Source organism: Pseudorca crassidens, chromosome 13, assembly GCF_039906515.1.
Source record: "Pseudorca crassidens isolate mPseCra1 chromosome 13, mPseCra1.hap1, whole genome shotgun sequence".
NCBI lineage: Eukaryota > Metazoa > Chordata > Mammalia > Artiodactyla > Delphinidae > Pseudorca > Pseudorca crassidens.
This window is the reverse complement of record NC_090308.1, coordinates 70500318-70521593: the sequence shown is the minus strand read 5'-3', so window position 1 is coordinate 70521593 and position 21276 is coordinate 70500318. Positions and strand designations below refer to the sequence as shown.

Here is a 21276-nt window from a genome sequence, read left to right as displayed (position 1 = left end):
GAGCATGGACAGATTCGTTGACTTGCCCAGAGCACAAAATTACTTACTTTTGGACTCAGACTCAAAATTTCGTCTTTTCTCCACAAAGCCAAGACTGTGGCCATGTGATTACTGCCAACATCATGCACAGCTAGGTGGAACCGCTGCTGCCCCTGATGAGTATTTACCTGTGTCAGACACCATCCTAAACTCTTCACATAAGTGACCTCCTTCTAGTTGCAACAATCCTGGAGACAATGTTTATCCCCATTTTGCAGATGAGGAAACTGAGGCACAGAAAAGTGAGTGGCAGAGCAGAGATTCGACCCTAGGGTCTCTCTAACTCGGCCCCTGCCTCCTCACTGCCTGCTGCAATTCTTCTCCTTCACTGCTCGGATCCCACCAAACAACTTCATTCCATTCATTGATTTTTAACTTTTTTTTTCCCTCAAATGAACAAGGGTGAGCAATTATTTTGCCAGGGCACATACACTGTGAATTTCAAGCTCTCTTCAGGACTGGGCTTTTGCAGGGTTTCCCATCTGCCTAGATAGATGTGAGTTTCACATTGTTTTCACCTGACATCCTTTCCCTTCCACTGAATATTCCCTCTTTGTCATCTATTACATATAGTATATTACATGTAGTTTATAAATATATAGTCTATATTTTTATAAATATGATACATTTATGTTTATATATGTATGCATACATATGCATATGTGTATATACATATGTGTGTGCATATATATATATATATACACACACACACACACACACACACACACATATACATACATATCTCCTCTCCTATTCTAGGTCTAATCTGGCTTTGCCCTCAGGTAATGAGAACTTGAAGAGGGAGCATGCTACCATCTTTTCATTAACTTCTCCCTCTAAAAAGAGACCTGCTAGAAACCTGCCAGGGAAAGATGTGTTTACTTTTCTTAATTTCCAAGTGCAGAGAATGCCTGTGATGTCCCAAGATGACTGCACTTCTGGGTAAATAAAATCCAGTGGTCATAATGGATTATACAATCCAGTTAAACTATTGGAAAGCAAAAGGGCAGCATTTCATTAATCATAACATACTGAAATCACTGAAAAAAATAATCATGCAATTCTCAAAATAACCAATGCTTGAAGGTGGAGATGAGGTCAGACCCCTGTTTTATCCAGACATCACTCCTACACATGGACCAGCATTTCTGTCGTACCAAGCATTTTTGTTATCCATACTCAGATCCTTATCTTACTCTTCCAGTTTCTTCGAAGTCATATGAAATGGCATAAGTTTCCATTTCTGAGGTACTGTAATTTCATGAAAACAGCATACTTTAGAAACACAATGTAAGAACAGCATTTGATATTTATGAGGTACGCTTCTGTATGAACAAATGTGGATAAAGCACTTGCTATGTGCTGGGCATGGAGTTTAAAAACATGGATAAAATACAATCAGCCTTTGAGAACTTCACAGCTTAGAAAAGAAAATATATGACGCTTGTAATGAGCACTGCTTCTGAGGTTTAACCTCTTTGCTATGTTAAAAATGCAGTAATTTTCAGGGAATTCAGGATGTGTTGCCCACTCGGGAAGTCTGAGTTGGGACAGCAGAAATCCAGGCCCACAGGTCAGGACGTGGCTTGCACGGAGGCCTGGGGCAGGGGCTCGTGAGGCTGGATTTTCCTCCTTCCCCATGACTCAAGGTGTGCTCCTGGGCCACTCACTGGACACTCTAAGCCTTTGCTTCTTGTGTGTAGCAGGGAGAATCCCTGATCCGCTCACCTCGTGCCATCATCGTGAGGTCATATATGAAAAAAACACACAAAAACATTTTGAAGACTGTGTCAGGTATCTGTGACCTCCACGAAGGCATTTTTTTTTCTTCCTGTTTTGCTCACTCTTGCATCCCTAGCATCTAAAACAATGCCCAAATCATGATAGATGCACGATGCATATTTATTGAATGAACGCACTCCATAATAAAAGAACTTGGCTTTTTGCTTTAAACTATTCCAAATTATGGTAATTGATTCTATTCTATTGTATAAAAGGAAAAACTCATTTTATATAACTTCTAGAGTCACCGCACCTCGGGGCTGGAAGTGATCTTACACAGCACCCAGTAAGAGTTCCACAGCAAGTGCTTTCGCCCCAGATCCCAGCAGGATTTGATCCCTCATCTTTAGATCTTTACTCAGAAGCCATCTCCACGGTGAGGTCATCTCCGATCACGTGGTTTAAAACTACACCCCCCCCCCCATCAACATTTTCTGTGCCCTTCCTGAGTTAGTTCTTCTCTACAGCACGTGTCGCTATCCATATGGGACATGTACTTATTGGTTCTGTTGACTGCCTGTCTCTACACTAGAATATAGGCTCCAGGAGGCTATTTTCTCAGCGCCCAGATCAGTGTCCGGCATGGAATACGGACTCGATAAATATTTACTGTAAGGGAGGAGTGAGCCACGTAGCTAATTTGAAACCACGCCCGGCCCAGTCCCATCCTTTGGGGGCCCCGTTTGGGGGATATTTGACAGGGTGGGAGCCAGTACCAGGAGGCAGGAGGAGATAAATTTGATGTAGTAATTAAAGTAGCACATGATGGAGGGTCCCAGCATAACTGAACTTGAACTCTACTGCTGAGGATTTTTCCTAACCCTCATCCATCCTGCATCACTCCTTCTCGCTCAGCTCTTGGGCTCCTGTCACTCAAAGTTGGCCAAGGGGACGCACTGCCCAGCAGGGAGGGCGAACAATTCTCTCCGGTCCCTTTCCCTTCCTCGCGGCAGGCTCTCATCCAGACGGTGCGAGAGCGCCCCCGGGCGCAGAGGGTTCCGCAGAGCTCGCTCCTCCCGGCCCGGCGCCCTCGGGCTCGTGGGGTGGGGCCGGGGGCGGCCCCGCGCCCCGCGCCCCGCGAAGCCTCCGCCGTAGGTCGGGAGCGCGCGTCCCCGCCGCACCGCGGCGCCGGGAGCCACCCACCGGTCAGGCGGCTGGAGGCGGAGGCGGCGGCGGCGGCGGCGGCGGCGGCGGCGGCGGCGGCGGCGGCGGCGGCGCTCACGCACCTTGCAGGAGCCGGTAACCGCCGGCGGGACGGGGCGCCGCGGGCGTGCGCCTCCAGCTCCCACGGTCGGGCTCGCTGGGGTTTGGGGGTGGTTTTTAGTTTGGCGGAGTTAGAGAGTGGGAGCGGGGAGGGGAGATCTGGGGCTCGAGGGTGCCCAGGGCAAGAGTGCGGGCCCGTGGAGAGCACCCAAGTTCAAAGCCTTCTTCGCAGCGGAATGATGTGCGTGTCCTGCGCTAGGGCGTCGGAAAAGGCTGAAAGCGCGGCGCTTGGGGCTAGGGTGGGCTTCCTCCGCTCGCTCCCGCTTACTGACCAGTCACACCTTCTCCCGCCCGGGGGGAGAACGGCCAGCCCCGATGTGCCCGGCAAGCGAGAGAGCCCCCCCGACCCGGGCGCGGGGGACCTGCTGGTCCAGGAGGAGCGCGCTGCCCGCAGCCCTCGGGTGCGAGCCCCCTGCCTTGGGCCGGGCTCTGGGAATGATGCCGGCTTGACGGTTGGTTAATTCATTTCGTTTGTGGGGCGCCTGCCTGCAGGTCATTTTACTGATTAGAGGGAAATATCGGTTTCGTTTTTCTCCCTGTTTCCATCCTTTCTGCGTAATCAATTGAGGAAGACAAAGAGTCGCCTCATTAGAAACTTGTTCGGAGGCTTTGTGGTTTCCGCCGCGGTTTAGATGACATGGGCAATCCCAGATAATACTGTGGATTTCATCTGACGAAAACGAAACGTTCTGTGGTGTTCAGAAAGCAAAGGGAGCTTGGGGGGAAATGTCCCTGCTACTCCAGGGAGGAGAAGGGAACTCCCACGTGTAAATTAATTCTCATGAAAACCCTAGAGGTAAGTGGTCGTATTTCCAATTTACATGTGAAGAAAATTAGGTTGAGATATTAAGTTTTCCCAGTTGAATCCCCCAGTTAATAGTGGGGAGGACTGGAAACTAGGACTGTGAGCCAGTGGCCCTTAGGTACATCACTTGGGGACGCATCACTGAGAACGCAGGCAGGAAAGGCCCCCGGCTGTAAGGATTGGGTCCAGCCTGCAGGAGAGGCTGCCAGGAGCTGGGGTGCCCAGCAATAAAGAGTTTTGTTCGAATCGGGAATATCATCCAGTGTTTATGGAAGATGAGGGGATATTAACAGGTGACAGGGGAAGGCTGAGTTGCTACCAATAGCTTTCCTTCTTTTCATTGTGAGGAGAGCAGCCCAAATCCCTTTAAGAGGACCTGGAAACCCTGAAACCAGGCTGGATTGTTCAAGGCCCAAATAGCAGGCATCCTAGAGCAGGGAAAGCGTTCACAGTCCCTCAGAGCAGGCTTGAGAAATGAGCGCAGAGCCAGCAGACTTCAAAAGAAGGAAACACTGAATCCCGGCAGCCCTCCAGAGCAAATTCTTAGAGAAGCTAGCTCAAGACCACCTAGGAAAGGAGAATTTACAAATTCAATGTATGCCAAGCGGACTTCTTTCTCTTTTCTGTCAACCTACTGGGGCTGTAGATTGGTGCCTGCCATAGCCACTGTGGGCTGTGACTCTAGTGAAATGCTATCAGTGCAGTGAGTTGCACCAGCATTTTTTAAAACATGAAATTCAATAGAAGGGAAGAGAACGCATCAGAGTGCATTGTATGTGCAAGGGCAGGTATTGTTTTATGAATCGTGTGTGTGTGTGTGTGTGTGTGTGTGTGTGTGTGCAGTGTGTGTCCTTTATCGTACTGCCTCTGCATGGGCGTGCATACCTAACCCCGGCTGCCCCATTGTTTCTTCCAGGCTAACTTCATCTGCTCACAGTGGGGGGCTGTCTTTTACCTTGCAAATAATATCATCAACACCTTCTGGAAAATGTAACCTTCCTCCTTCCCATTTCTCTAGGCCCCCAGGTGTTGAGATATTTTGCCAATCGGAATTCTCAGTCCCCTCCCCCCTCCCCATCATGGATGATCTAAAGTGTGTCCTGCCTTTGCAGAGGCGTTTTACGAAATATCATACTATCCCTAAGGATAAGGTGTGGGAAGAGCGGACACACCACAAGGCGTCGTCCCTGAGTCTGCATCTCCTGGTGTCACTCATCAGGAGAGAGACATAGAGGGGACATTTATCAGAGCTGTGGCAATTACAGATCTGGGAGGATACTCTCCGAGACCCATTTTATCTCTGGACAAGAGATAATAATACTAGAATGTTTTGGCTCACAGCAGGGTTGAAGGTCCTGTTCTGCATTTGGGTTCAAAGACTCAATGAAAAAAAGTAAAGGATGGGGTGGCCCCGTTAAGCAGCAGTTCATGTGAGAGAAGAAACCTGAGGGTCTTAATGGCCCACCAGGCCGGAATGAACCATCGTGTGAAGTAGCTGCTCAATAGCAAACGTGGGTTGTGATAGCAGTGATAAGGACGGGCCTTTTTAAAAAATAGATATTCTCATGGAGCTTATTACGTGCCAGGCAGAGTTCTAAGTGTTTTGTAATTTTTTTCTCAATCCTGTAGCACCCCCATGAAGCAGGGAATATAATTATCACCATTCCCATTGAACAGATGATGAAACTAAGGCACAGAGGGATTAAGTATTTGGTCCAAGATTACGTAGAGGATCTATGAGATGCTAAAATGATGGATGTTTTTTAAAAGTCTCGGTTTAATTATTGCTAGTGTCTGTGTTACCCAGATCTATGTAATTTTCCCCTGCCTAGAGAACATTGGTACATTTCATAACCCTTCAAGTGAAAATAATTTATAAGGCTCCAGTAATTATTCTCCTTAAAGGTGAGCTTGTTTTCCTCATGCGTGTACTTGGGAACAGCAAAAACAGCAATTAAAAGCAAAGGTGGGGCAGCTGAGGGAGCTGCTTCCTTAAGGATTGGCTCTGAATTTGCCTGGTTGAATAAGAAAAAAAAAATAATTAGGAGATGAGTGAGGGTATTGGTTATAAACATTACCTGTCTTTCTCCTAACCTTTGTGTAGATTTTTCCAGAAAATATAATTTTATCTTCTGTTAAAAAAAAAAGGAAAAAACCCAGAAATTTATGATGAAGATCTGAAAATCTGGAAACTACTAGAAACTATATCATGTAAACCTACATATATTCCTACCAGAGCGTCTTTAAAATTTCCACTAAATTACCTCAACAGGCGAGGAGAGTTATCCCGTTTTTCTGGGAGTCCAAAGCGGAGGCCAAGGCTGCCAGAAGCAAGTAGATGTTTATCCATGAGCTTCCATTTGATATTTGCAGTTTACTTTGTAATGTGTCTGCACTTTTTTAATATAAAAATGTCTTCCAAGTTTTCTCTTAAAATTGATGCTCCAGGAGGTTGAACCAGGTACGACCCAAGATTTGGGGGCTATTTGACACCCTCAGTCCTAGGCAAGCAGAGGGGAGACCTAGGAGGGATTAGATCGTTAGAAAATGATCATTAGAAGGTGTAGCTTTCCTGCTGCTCTGCCTCCAGCTCTTAAACCACTGCTTTAGTTTAAATTTCCTTTTCTGTAGAGCAGAGATTAGAATACCTGGTCCCCTTCCTTTCTTGCTTGTTTGTCAAAGGAATGATTCAGCTCAGGGCTGTAAGGGACAGTGTGTGCTGCTTGGAGATAGAGTCCATCAGCAGTAAATACAAAGTAAGCTTGTTTGCCAAATCGTCCTCAAAGTGATTTAAGAGATGGCCAATCTCGCTCTCCTTAGTCTTATTCCTGCCAGGTGTTTCAAAAATTCCACTAATTAAAATGGAAAGGGTAGTTGTTTCCCTAGTGCCATTAAAATGTTAATTCATCTGGCCGTCATGCTTTATACTAGCATCTATATAAATCAGTATGAGGGTTCAGTAAGAGGCACTAAGGGAGTCTGATTTATACCGTCTCGTTATTAAAATGACAGATTTAAGTAATCCATGTGATGGGATTTGAGAAAAGGGAGAGAGTCCTCGGAGGCTGAGATAGTTGGACAGAATTCCATGGGGGAAACGGTGACTGAGCCCTACCCTCAAAGGTAGGCAGGAGTCTGGAGAGTGGGAGATGGCAGTGCAGGCTGGCAGGTGGGACAGAGTGGGCAGAGACTCAGAGGGCCATCTCTGAGGGTCCCCCCACCCCAGGCTCCTCTGCCATAATGAGCCCTTCCTTTCTTTTCTTTTTTTTTTTTAACTGTGTGTGTTTGCGTGTGTGCAAGCACGTGTGTGTGTGCCTGAGTGTGTGTGATGATGCTTGCTTATTTATTTATTTATTTTGCGGTACGCGGGCCTCTCACTGCTGTGGCCTCTCCCGCCACGGAGCACAGGCTCCGGACGCGCAGGCCCAGCGGCCATGGCTCACGGGCCCAGCCACTCCGCAGCATGTGGGATCCTCCCGGACCGGGGCACGAACCCACGTCCCCTGCATCAGCAGGCAGACTCCCAACCACTGCGCCACCAGGGAAGCCCAGCCCTTCCTTTCTTAATGACTGTTTGCACCTGCTATCTGTTTGTGTCATCAGGCTTTCCTGATGCTTCCCAACCTGTGTGTGTTTGTGTGTGTTTAAGAGGGTGAAATTCAGCAGGGGAAAGCATGGTTCTAAATTCAAGCCTGAATTCTCTGAATTCTTTGAGGGTACAGGCCTGGACTTTTTAACCGCCACTAAATCACTCAAAGTCAAGCTCACAGTGTTGAGAATATCCTTGTTGGGCTGAATTGGCTCATATACTGATTTTAACATGTTCATGTTCTTTCTCCTTGAAGGACATGGTGATGAGGCTGTGATCAATGTAGTGGCTAAAGATGGCATATAGTGGGATAGATTAATGGCGTTTGGTTTTCTTTCCAAAAATGTATTTGTTATTTGGTGAGAGTGATTGGCATAAAGTAAGTTATTTTTAATGGCTTTTCTAGGAGAGTTTGTCTAACTAACTCATCAAAGAGAACATTGGTTTTAAAAAATTACTTTCAGCAGCTGTATTAGTATGCTAGGACCACTGTAACAAAATACCTGAATCTGAGTGGCTTCAACAACAGAAATTCATTGTCTCACAGCTCTGGAGACTGGAAGTCCAAGATCAAGGTGTCAGCAGGGTTGGTTTCCTCTGAGGACCGTAAGGGAAGGATCTGTTCTGGTCCTCTCTGTTTACCTTATAGATGACCGTCTTTCTGCTGCCTCTTCACCAGATTGTCCCTGTGCATGAATGCTCCTGGTGTCTCTCTGTGTGTCCTAATCGCCTCTTCTTATAAGGATACTAGTCAGGTGGCATTAGGGCTCATCCCAACAGCCTCATTTTAACTTAAGTACCTCTTTAAAGACTCTGTTTCCAAATATAGTCACATCCAAAGGTATTGGGAGCTAGGATTTCAACCTATAAATTTTGGGGGACACAACTCAGCCCATAGTAGGACCTTATCCATATTGTACTGCACACACACACACACACACACACACACACACACACACATATACACATACATACGTACACACACAGTTTTCACAAACACACACACATCATTGAGTTTGTGATGCAAGTGGAAAGCAACTTAGTCTTTTATTAAGCCCTAGAGTCATAGGTGTGGAAGGGAATTTCACTACAGCTCTTTTAGACCTTTCTCTTTGCTGTCAGAGAGAGTGAATATTTAAGCCATTCCAGGTAGCTATCACATGAGTGCAGTGGCCAGAGGCAATGTAGTGCACACCTGCCTGCAACTGTCTGCTTGCTGTGAAAATACTGATGCCAGACAGCCGACTTTCCTTTCTTGCAGAGGACTATTTTTATTGTGAGATTATAGCTCTCATACTTGGAGGGTGCTTAAAATAACTTTTTGTCTATGAATTAATAATTGTTAATGATAGTTGTTTTTTACACATTTCCTTACTTGGCAAAATATAAACGTCAGCATTCCAATTTTCCGGGTCCGTGAAATCCAGCTGGTCTCCAGGAAGCATTTCCCAGAGACTGGAGCCGGTTTTATGACATTGAGGCACTTCCTTTTTGTCCTGGGGAAGCAACAGACTTTAAATGTAATCCATGAGAAGGCCCTGGAAGCTTCGGAAGAATAACTGGTGGTGGACTTATGCTGAAATGCAGTGGGCTAATGACAGGGACCATAGGAGGTGAAACTTACAGAAAGGAGAGACTGGGAAGCAGGACTAGTCTATTTCCAGGACTAGCCGTTGGCGGACCACGGCTGGCACAGCATAAATATTCTGCCAGCTTCTCCCTGGCATAGGGAAGCCTGATTCCTCACAACCTGGACAGAGTATTCCTTTTACTTGGCAAGAAGGTGCCACAAGGGCTCTTGAACAGAGCAGAGCTGGATCCTTGAAGGTTGGCCGTGGAGGAAGGACCCACACGGGGAGGGTGCCTGGATGTCCCAGCACCATCTTTTGTCCCCTGGGGTGGTCTTTTACTTTGGGGAGCTCTCAGTTACCCTCCCCCAGCCCTAGTACATTGGTCAGGAAATGTTGATTTTTATTATTCTTTTCTTATTTAAAAAATTTTAGAACATTTTGTGAGTGAAATATACATAACCTAAAATGTACCATCTTTAAGCATACAACTCAGTGGCGTTAGGTGCGTTCACAGTGTTGTGCAGCCATCACCACCATTCATCTCTAGAAGTTTTTCATCTTCCGAAACTGAAACTCTGTATCCATTAAACAAAAACTCTCCATTCCCCCCCTTCTCCCAGCCTTTGGGAACCACCATTCTACTTTCTGTCTCTATGAATCTGAGTGTTCTAGATACCCCGTGTAGGTAGAATCATGCAATATCTGTTCTTGTGTGTCTGGTTTACTTCACTTGGCATAATATTTGGAAGGTTCATCCGCGTTGTAGCATATGTCTGAATTTCCTCCTTCTCTAAGGCTGAATCATGTTCCGTTGCACGTACTACATCTTGTTTATCTGTTCATCCAGCAGAGTACATTTGGATTGCTTCCTCCTTCTGGCTGTTGTGAATAAGGCTGCAATGGCGAGGTACCAATATCTCTTGGAACTCCTGCTTTCTGTTCTTTGGGGTATATACCCTGAGGTGGAAATGCTGGGTCATAAGGTATCCCACATTTACATTTTTGAGGAACCACTATGCTATCTTTCATAGCAGCCGCACCATTTTATCTTCCTAACAACAACACACAAGCGTTCCAATTTCTCTGCATCCTTGCTAACACTTCACTGTTTTCTGGTTTTGGGTTTTTTGTTTGTTTGATGATAGCCATATTCAAATGGGTGTGAAGTGTTATTTCATGATGAAGCACCAAGTTTTTTAAAAAAATAAATTTATTTATTTTGGGCTGCATTGGATCTTCGTTGCTGCGTGTGGGCTTTCTCTAGTTGCAGCGAGTGGGGGCTACTCTTCGTTGCGGTGCACAGGATTCTCACTGCAGTGGCTTCTCTTGTTGTGGAGCACGGGATCTAGGCACGCGGACTCAGTAGTTGTGGTGCACGGGCTCTAGAGCACAGGCTCAGTAGTTGTGGCGCATGGGCTTAGTTGCTCCATGGCATGTGGGATCTTCCCAGACCAGGGCTCGAACCCATGTCCTCTGCATTGGCAGGTGGACTCCCAATCACTGCGCCACCAGGGAAGCCCTGAAGCACTGCTTTTTGATAGCTGGTTCTTTGACTTGACTCAAGTAATTTAAAAAAATTAATTTATTTTTAAATTAATTTCATTGGAGTATAGTTGATTTACAATGTTGTGTTAGTTTCAGGTGCACAGCAAAGTGATTCAGTTATACATGTACATATATTCATTCTTTTTCATTGTAGCGCTGCAATGAACATTGTGGTACATGACTCTTTTCCAATTATGGTTTTCTCCGGATACATGCCCAGGAGTGGGATTGCAGGATCACATGGTGGCTCTATTTTCAGTTTTCTAAGGAACCTCCATACTGTTCTCCACAGTGGCTGCACCAATTTAGATTCCCACCAGCAGTGTAGGAGGGTTCCCTGTTCTCCACACCCTCTCCAGCATTGTAGTTTTGATTTGCATTTCTCTGATATTTAGTGATGTTGAGCATCTTTTCACATGCTTTTTGGCCATCTGTATGTCTTCTTTGGAGAAACGTCTATTTAGATCTTCTGCCGTACTTTTCTGGAAGGCTCAGGAGTAAAGCAAAAATAAATAGTAATAGGAACCCAAAAAAAACTAATTATAAGAGAGTGGTCAACTTGGGATTCTACTGGTGTCCTCAACGTGCCTAGACTATTTTGAAGTCCAGACCAAGAAAAGCAAGTCCAGAAAGAGACAGGAGTTCCCTAACCGGATGACATTTCCATGGTGGGGACACCAACCCCACCACCAGTGAGAGTGTCCTCACTTTGTGGCTGCAACAGGGCATCCACGCTGGGATACAAGACAAACAGCGGGGCATCCTGTCTAGTGTGCAGTGGGGTATATTATGTAACATGAGTCCTTTGCCCTAATTCCACATTTTCCAGCTAACGTGGTGAACATAATCTTCAATTTTGTTTCCCAGACGGTGTAAAACTTGTGCTCTGATCTGCTTGACCGTTTTGTTGGTTATTGTAATTCCACGAATGGATGCTCTGGTTATAAATCATTCTCCTTTGCTTGGTCAGCGTGACCGCCTCAGCCCTGGAGGACTGCGGAAACCCAGCCCGCTACATCTGCAGAGCTGAGGGCAGTGTGCCTGCCGCCTCCACCTGCATCTCAGAGCCGTGCCTTGTCACTTCTCGGGAAATCCCAGGTGGAGCCTTTGCAGCCTCTCTCTTGGGTGTTTTTCCCTGTGTGGGCCTGATGTTCTTCTCTCTGTCCAGCTGAAGTCTCTGTTAGAATGGGAGAGCTCTGCTCTCGGGTTTAGGGTTGAGAAAGGGTGAAAGAAGATAATTTTGTGGCTTTTCCACATCATGAGAAACCGACTCGATAAGTACTTATTTCATGTCTGATATGAGCCAGGTTTTGGGTGGGTTGCTGGAAATACAGCGGTGAGCAAGCAGGGGAGGCCCCTGCCCTGATGGAAAAGAGACCAGAGGGAAGAGAATGCCACCAGAGGATTGGTTCGTGCGCTCCTAGCATAGCCTGTACTGTGGTGTATTGCAGAGGTCTGTTACCATTTCCAGAGGCCCCTCCAAAGGGCTCAAGGACAGCCATTGTGTCCCCCACCCCTCCCGTAGGTCATGCAATAACCGTTTGCTGGGCTGACCCAGGGAGTACCACAGAGCCGGGAAGCACCAACTTTAAAAAGTACTTTTCAGCCTACTTACGACTATGTAGGTGCCCAGAATATAGCTGGAGGAGGTGGGTGTAGGAACCACCCCTTATCTTCTTATCCTCTTTGAGGCAACAGCTGGTGGAGGAAGGACGCCTGCTCGTTAATTCAGCAGCTCTGCACTTCAGGCATTGGCTGAATATCTAGCTGTACAAAATATTAAGTTTCGTCTCTAGTTGTAGAAGTTGTTCTTCTATTGGCATTGATTCTGATATTCAGGCAGGAAATCTTAAGGCTTGCAAACACTTTTTGTTCCATGTTTTGTTCCTAGAAATAAGTTGCTGCTGGGCAGTGGAGAAGTAGGGAGAGGCAGGGGGCAGATGCATCCAGAATTTCTCTGCCAGCTGTCAGCCACCACGTTTTTGAAGTCTGCTGAGTAACTGAGTACTTTCTAGGAAATACCCAGGAAGGCATAAACCTTGATAATGTAGAGAAATTTGGGAGGTATGTCCTTTTGAGAAGGGAGGAGGAACCCTGTGTGTGTGTGTGTGTGTGTGTGTGTGTGTGTGTGTGTGTGTGTGTGTGTGTGTGTGTAACATCTCTAGCCTGAAGTGAGTGGCCAGAATCTCAGACTTCAAAGGTAAGATGCAGGCTCAAGTCAAAAGATAATAGTTAGGAAGACTAAAGTCCCGGAAGCATTGCCTCTTTAACTGAAGAAAGTAATAATCCACACCTTCAAAAGAAGTTGCTGACTTAAAATGGATTCACAGAAAAGGAGTCTGCAAACTTGAGAATTAAAGTGACGAGTGCAGGTAGAATGTGGTTTGCACGGAATCAATAGAAAAGAGCAGTGTGCTGGGAAGAAGACCATGTCAGCGTTTGTTAAGCACTGCCCTGGGAGGGGACCTTGGAGGTTCTGATTTTAGGGGTCAAACGTGATTCCTTGCTGGGATGTAGTGCCTTTTAGAAATGCTTTAGGAATATCCCGCTGGCTCTGGTCTAACCATGAGCCCGACTCATAACCTTGCAGACTCTCATTTTCTCTGTTTGGTCCTCCCCACATAGATGCAGGTAAGCTGAGTGCACCGTCAGTTCTGATTGGGTGCCTGGTCAGACCTCTGCGCAATGAGGGAATTAAGCTTCTAAAGCTGTGCTTCTGAAGTTCTGACCTTGGGCTCCTCAGTGACCAGAATGTAGCCTGGCCACACTTGACCTTTGGTCTTTTGGATATCTTGGCTGGGAGAGAGAAAGGGTGATGGGTCAAGAGTGTGACTTCTCTGTTGTGATGGGGGTAGTTGTTCCTAGGAATAGAAGGAAGAAAGAGATAAGAATAAGTAATTAATGAGACCTTCATGGCCCAGGTCAGAATGGAGGTTGGCATCCTGGGTGGCATGCCCACTTTTGGAATTTGGGAATTGAACAGAAAGAAGATAGAATGACTGCAACTGGGAATTTTGATCTCAAATCCAAATGGGTCGTTAGGTCTGCCTCCATACAAGCTGATCACCTTGGGTCTTTGGGTCTGTGGCCTGGCCAACAGCTGCTTGGAGTATCCTCCTGGCTGTGTTGTCAGTTTTGTGTGCGTGCGTGCACATGTGCTAATTTTTTAGGGTTTATAGGCATCTTTTGGTTCTCTCTTTAATGTGCTAATCCCGTGCCTGAGTTGGTGGCCACTTGGAAAACTCACGTGCTGATGTCTACCCCTTAACATGGAAATAAAGGTCCAGCTCCCCTGGCCCATGTACCCAACATGACCCACCAAGGCTATTGATGAAGAGTTTTTAGTCACTCCATGGGAGGTTCCACGTCCATGTACATCTTCCCAAATTCAGGGAGGTGGAGAGAATTGCTTGACCTGTCTTTAAGAAGGCAAGAGGGTGCCCAGGAGTGGTGTGGGAATCTGGGTTGGAGGAGGAAAGACTGGATAATTGAAAGGAGAGATGAAAGTGTTGGGAAGGTGGGTGGGAGAAGAGGGCTATTTAGACTGCCGTGAGAGGTGTCTGGGACCTGCTAATAGCCCTCTCTGTTTGTATGTGAGGTCTTCCCTCCCTCTCCCACCCCCATAAGCTGGCCTAAGCTACCCTGTGCACACCTGGAAAAGGTAAACTTCCTTTTCAGGTGGGGCTGTGAGGTGCAGTCATAATTTTTCATTATTGTTGTTGGCAAGATACTCAAAAGATCAATTAGTCTCTCCGTGCAGCTCCTGGAGGCTTGTTTGGGATACGTTTCCTCTGGAAGAAGTTATTTTTAGTGATGCTAATATTATGAAGAAAGCTGACATTAAGAGAATCTCAGGAGGGGGAGTGCAGGAGCAGAGTGGGTGCAGAGGGCAGCCGCACACCGAGGTCTGCATTTCCTGTTTGCCGTGTTCTGAAGAGAGCAGCTGTCTGATTCGAGCACCCTGTGAGTAAGCCTCAGTGCGCAACCCCCTGCCTCTCTCTCGGTGCGTGTTAAGGCCCAGACATTCCTCACTGTGATGAGAATATCACCCTCTGGAGGCTGATACCCAGACACGCTGGCAGTTTCCAAATGGTGAGACAGTGCTAGCTTCTGCGTCTGCAAAGCTCAGAAAGGCAACCCTGGACTATGACAATGGACATTATACAAAATCCTGCCTTCTGTTTGTTGTTCGTCCTTGTGCATGTGATGGCCCAAGCTGGTTGATCTGAGACTTGCATGAAAACATTACCTCATGGACTTTTTCAAGGGTGCGAGGTGAAAGCAGAAGCCAGAGGTTCTGTCCTCCAGATCTATCTCTGGAATTCAAGAACTGAGAGGAAATAGCCAGTGAAAACACAAGCCGCTCCTTTTATCTGAAGTCCTCCACGACGGTGTCTGCTTGGGTGGGAGCGGGGTGGCCGGCATCCTATTCTGCTTCCCCAGAGAACCTCTTGTCTCCAGGCATCTGTCAGGTGTCCTCTCTTAAAGGGCAGCCTTTCCACTCTCAGGACCTTTTCACCTATGGTCTCCCTCCATCCTTAAATAGTTCACTTAGAAGAACAGGAATGATGTAAGGGAGAGAAAAAGAAGGAATGAAAAGACACTCTCTCTGTGGTAGGTAAGTGGTTGATGCTTCTTGGTATCTGACTCTTATACAGATATTTTGCTTGCTAGTTCCTGGCTGGCCCTGTGCAGGTGGTGCTAATGCTTCTTCCTGAGCCGGTAGGAAGACCCTCTGGTCCCATGGGCCTGGGCGGCCACGGATGGGGAACCACTGTGCACGGATGTGGAGAAGAACATAGCCATGGGGAGTGATGCTCAGAGCATGGAAAACACTCTCTCATCTTTATTTTCTCCATTGTTTCATGTACTTTTTTCTATTTTCTATTTTTGACACCAGATGAAGCCCAGTGCTTCCCTCTGCTTATTACATTGGCTGTAATGCTGATTTCCAATAAAAATGATATGCTCAAACCAGACTTCATCTTATTTTCCTTAAAAAAAGAGAAATTATTACCTTATTTTTGACTTGATGAAACATCATGAATCCCGTGATGTACGTTTCTCATTATGATTTTTAAACCATTGAAATGAATGCCTTTTGACTTATGTTTTATTATAGTAATTTTATTCATTTGTCTAGACCACACAGATCAATTAACCACATGGTGAAGTTGATAGGAGCTGGCTGACAGGGGAGTTGGTGTTGTCTAAAGAATAAACCTAGGCTTTTCTACCCCAGACTAGCACTTCTTAGCTTATGATAATAGTGCTGGCTACTCTTGATTGACCTCAACCTGGGTCCTGGCTGTGCACATTTCATGCAGCATCACACTTAATCTGTACAGCAACTCCATGATGTAGGTACTGTTATCACCTTCATTCTCCTGATGGGAAAACAGAAGCTCAGATCATTTTTTTCCCATGGCTTTCAAGGCGGGGAGGGGTTGGTAAACTTTTTCTATAAAATATCAGAAAGTAAATATTTTAGGTTTTTGCAGCTCTACTATCTCTGTCACTTCTACTCAGCTGTTATAGTGCTAGAGAAGACAAAAGATACAAAAACAAACGAGGGTAGCTGTGTTCCAATAAAGCCTTATTTATGGACTCTGATATTTGAATTTCACATAATTCTCTCAGGTCATGAAATAATATCATTGTTTTGATTTTTTTTCCCCAACCGTTAAATATATTAAAATATTTTTCACTTGCAGGCTATACAAAAACAGGTAGTGGGCTGGATTTGATGATTCCAGTGTAGATGACAAGAGTATGCAGAGAAGGAGGGGTGGGTTAGGATGAAGTGGTAGGAGGAATACTCCTGCCGGAGGGAACAGTATGTGTGCCCATTCCAGGGAGCATGAAGTATTTGAGGAACTGCGAGAAATCCAAGTGCGGCTTGGTATAGGGAAGGAGGCAGGATGAGAGGAGACAGCAGGGCTCAAGCCATGACCTTGTAAGACATTTTAAGGATTTTAGACTTTGTCCTTGGAGCAATGGGAAGCCATTTAAAAGTACTAAGCAAAAGAGTGACAGGGTAATTTGTCTTTTTAAAAGATCTTTGGCTGATGTGTGGAGAATGGATTGCAACGGATCTGTAAGAGTAGAAGCAGAAAAAGCAGGGGTCTCAAGAAGTGGGCCAGGTGGATGGTGATGGTGTCAATTAGTGACTGTAGCCAGACCACTTCCTGCCAACAACAGGAAGTCAGAATGGTCGGTTTTGCAGATGAGGAAAATGTGGCTGGGAGAGCTGAAGTGTCTTCCCTGGCAGCATAGCAAATGGAGAGAAAACAACGATGAAGACCCTCGTCTATTTCATCGTCGGGGGAAATCAACTCTTGTTCAAATACTAGAAGTGCCAAAGAAGATATGGTGGTAATGATTTTATGTTATTTTTGTGCCGGTATTAGGAAGGTAACTGAATCCTTACTCAAAGGTCAGCTTTTCTTAAAATTTGTGTAGCTTTCTTTCCCAAAGGACAATTGGTACATTCTCTTCTACCTTTGGAGGAGTGATTCGCCTGGATGGGCACTCAGAGTCACCCTCTAATTCTGATACTGGCATGCGTCTCTGGGTCACAGCACACCATCTTTTGAACAATAGAATGTGAGGGGTTGGAGTCTGTTTCTATGGGGTCCAGGACTGGCCTGGGGAAGAACGGAAGAGGGAAAGGTGAGACTCGTGCCTTGGGCCAGAGGGGTGGTGGTGATTTTGCCTCAGTTTCTCTGGGGGTTGTGCCCTAATGGCAGTGGTGGGCGGTACTGCCCCATGGCGGGTGGGAGAAGGGGAGCTTCAGAAAGCTCTTGTGGAGTGGGATCTAGTGGTTATACTGCTCAGTGGATCTTGGTTTTGGCTGGTACTTTAGTCAGATTTCCCCTTATATTACTGTTGTCACTTAGTGTTCTTTCCCCATTATTAGGGGAGGTCTCTGGAGTCCTGGTCTAGCATCTCCTCCTAGCCCACAATGTATGGTGCCTCACACACAGCAGATGCTCAGTACTGAATATTGGCTCTGTGCACTTGTTGCCTTTGGTATCCATGCTGCACAGTACAACCTCGTCTCACAAAGAAGTCAGCATTTTAAAATCTCAAATGATAACAAACAAGGCATTGGGACATCCTGAAAATAGGACAGATTTCAGGAGTTAGCAGTGACCAAGATAGGGATTCCACTGAGGATCTTCTCCAATGATGTGACTTTTGTTGTCCCCTTCTTTTTTCTCCACCCCTATTTCATAAGACATAGGTCCCATGTCTTTATTTTTGCATGGTAGGTGCCCAGTAGACGTCTACTGGGCTTCTTCTCTTCTGATACTGATTTTATTTATTCTCTGTAGGCTCCGCATAGGTGGTGATAGGTGATGTGGCTGAAGTCGTGAGCTCAGCGATTTTGATACCCTCTCCCCCTCCTTACTTCCTTCTTTCATCAGTTATTGGAAGTTGGTTATGTGCCAGGCACTGGGTTAAGTTCTGGGGGAACAACCATGAAAGAAGACATGGCCTCTGGTTGCAAATAATGCATACCAGTCTCGTGGAGAGATAAAAGGAAGTAATGGCCACTGGGAATGCAGGCAGCCAGGGAGGGCTGTCCCTGACCTGGTGGATAGGACCTCCCTGAGGCCGTTGCCTGCTGACCTCCTGAACGGGGTCAAGGACAATGTGGATGCGTTAACAGACTCTACACTCGCCTTTCTCCATTTCTGCAGGTGGAGATGTCTGCCCAGAGGTTAGTTTCTAATGGGACGTCCCATCAATCTGCATCTAATTCTGATTACACCTGGGAATATGAGTATTATGAGATTGGACCAGTTTCCTTTGAAGGACTGAAGGCTCACAAATGTAAGTCTTGCTCAATTCCCCATTGTAACCATGATGTGTGTTCGCTTTAACCTGTGAAATCCCCAGTGTTTACTTTTCCTGAACATTCTTTTTATAGAAATCTGTCCTCTACCCCCAAATCCCTGGAAAACACCCCCTCCAAATATAGGCTTATTGCTCAAGGATGTACAATATGAGTGACGAAGAACTTGAAAGATTCCCTTAGTGGCGGAACATGAATCAATGTCACTTTCAAATTGAGATTTTTAAAAACTTAATGATGCCAGCTCTCCGAAACCATGTGAACATTTGGACCATCAAAAACGTGTACACAAATAGAATCTGGAACTCTAATTTGAAGAACCTTCTCTTGTAACAGTCCGCAACATCCTTTCAGCCCCACTGGGTTTCTGGGGCTGTGGAAAGCAGTCTGTCTGTGTGTGTTCGTAGTGATGGACCAGAATAGCCTGCAGTCATTCCCAGCTCTGTGTTATAGGCATGCATTGTGCTTTGTGTTATTGGAGCGATTAATGATCCAGCACAGAGCAAGGAAATATAACTCTATGAAAGGTTACCGTCCACCTCCAGTCATAACTGCCTGCTGACTGGCCAGCAGGAAGCAGCTCAGTTTACTTAAACAGAGTTGACATGATAAGCAGAAAGTGCTGCCCACTACCGGGTCCTGTCGTGGTTACCCCATAAATGTTCCAGAGATGTTTGCTTGTTTCAGAATGAATGTCCGCAGCACCATAAAAGTCGTAGGTTCTTATCTGGCTCAGCTTAATGGAACCTGTTAGGAAATACAAGAGAGACTAGAATTGAAGATGCAAATGTGGCAAAGGAAATGCTTTCACTTCTTTTGTGTTTCCTGGCCGCTGTCACTCTAAGCTGTCTTGGCATTCATGGTTCCTCACTCCTACTTGCAAAGTGGGCTAATTTTTTCAGCTTCGTTGAGGTATACTTGACAAATAAAATTGTAATATATTTAAAGTATACAAAGTGATAATTTGATATATTTTATATATTGTGAAAAGATTCCCCCCGTCGAGTTAATTAACACATCCATCACCTCAGGTATGTATTTGTTTGATTGTTTATTCATTGGTGAGAACATTTAAGTTCTATTCCCTTGCAAATTTCAATTGTACGAAACAGTGTTATCAACTATACTTTCCATGTTATACATTAGATCCTTAGATCTTATTCATCTTATAGCTGAAAGTTTATACTCTTTTACCAACCTCTCCTGATTTCCCCAATCCCCCAGCCCCTGGCAACCACTTTTCTACTCTATTTCTATGAGTTCGACTTCTTTTCTTTTTTTTAGAGTCTACATGTAAGTGATATCATGCACTATTTGTCTTTCTCTGTCTAGCTTATTTCACTTCATATAATGCCCTCCAGTTTCACAAATCTTGTCATAAATGACAGTATTTCCTTCTTCTTAAAGGCCAAATAATACTCAAATATCTATTTATCTATCTATCTATCTATAACATTTAATTAATCCATTCATCCATGAATAGACAGTTAGGTTGTTTCCATACCTTGGCTATTGTGAATAATGTTACAATGAACATGGGAGTATAGATAACCTCTTCAAGATAACGCTTTCATTTCCGTTGGATATATATCCAGAAATGGGAAAGCTGGATGATATGGTAGTTCTACTTTTAATTTCTTGAGGAAATTTCATGCTGTTTTTCATAGTGGCTGCACCAGTTACATTCCTACCCACAATGCACAAGGGCTCCCTTTTCTCCGCATCCTCACCAACAGTTGTTATCTCTTGTCTTTTTGGTAACAGACATTCTAACAGTGGTGAGATGATATCTCCTTGAGGTTTTGAATTGCATTTTTCTAAAGATTAGCAGTGTTGACCACATTTTCATGTACCTGTGGACCGTTTGGATATCTTCTTTGGAAAAATGTCTATTCAGGCCCTTTGCCCATTTTTAAATTGCATTGTTTTTTTGCTATTGAGTTGTATGAGTTCCTTGTATATTTTGGATATTAACCCCTTACCAGATATGTGATTTGCAAATGTTCTCATATTCCATAATTTGCCTTTTCATTTTGTCGATGGTTTCCTTTGCTGTGCAGAGGCTTTTTTTTTTTTTTTGCACGGTACGAGGGCCTCTCACTGTTGTGGCCTCTCCCGCTGTGGAGCACAGGCTCCGGATGCGCAGGCTCAGCGGCCATGGCTCATGGGCCCAGCTGCTCCATGGCATATGGGATCTTCCCGGACCGGGGCACGAACCCATGTCCCCTGCATCGGCAGGCGGACTCTCAACCACTGCGCCACCAGGGAAGCCCTGTGCAGAGGCTTTTTAGTTTGATGTACTCCCACTTGTTTATTTTTGCCTTTGTTTCCTTTGCTTTTGGTGTTAAATCCACAAACTCATCACCAAGAGTGATGTCAAGGAGCTTACCCCTATGTTTATGACCGTTATTTTGAATTCTCACTAAGGTCTGTTTCTGGAGATTTATCTTATTCTTTTGTTTGGAATACATTCCTCTATTTCTTCAGTGTCCTTGACTCTCTGTTTTGGTTTCTGTGCATTAGATAAGAGCCACCACTCCCAGTCTAGCAGAGTGGTCTTATATAGGAAATGAACCTTGTCATTCAGCCAGGCCTGAGATCTTAGTTTTCTCTCAAACTTGTATGATTGTTCAAGCAGACTTCTTTGTATTAGTAGCTCCTAGTAATTGAGGGCGTGTCAAGACCTGTCTGTGTCTGGAAGGAGAGGATTGTGGTCAGTGCCTAGATGCAGTCTGATTAGAAGCAGAACCTCAGGCAGCAGCTGCAGAGTAAATAGTTAAATTCTTTCCAGGGAGAAACTGGGAAATGGGCATTTTGTCTG

At 45.4% G+C, this 21276-nt stretch overlaps 1 protein-coding gene across 1 annotated transcript in view; it reads left to right on the top strand.

The window, feature by feature from the left end:
• The first annotated feature begins 3010 nt into the window (after positions 1–3010).
• Positions 3011–21276, top strand: part of MRAP2 (melanocortin 2 receptor accessory protein 2) — a 53813-nt gene continuing 35547 nt past the window's right edge. The window contains exons 1-2 of the mRNA XM_067702971.1: positions 3011–3111; positions 18301–18433. Coding sequence (XP_067559072.1) covers positions 18307–18433 — 127 coding nt within the window. The 5' untranslated portion in view covers positions 3011–3111; positions 18301–18306. The remainder of the gene's footprint in view (positions 3112–18300; positions 18434–21276) is intronic.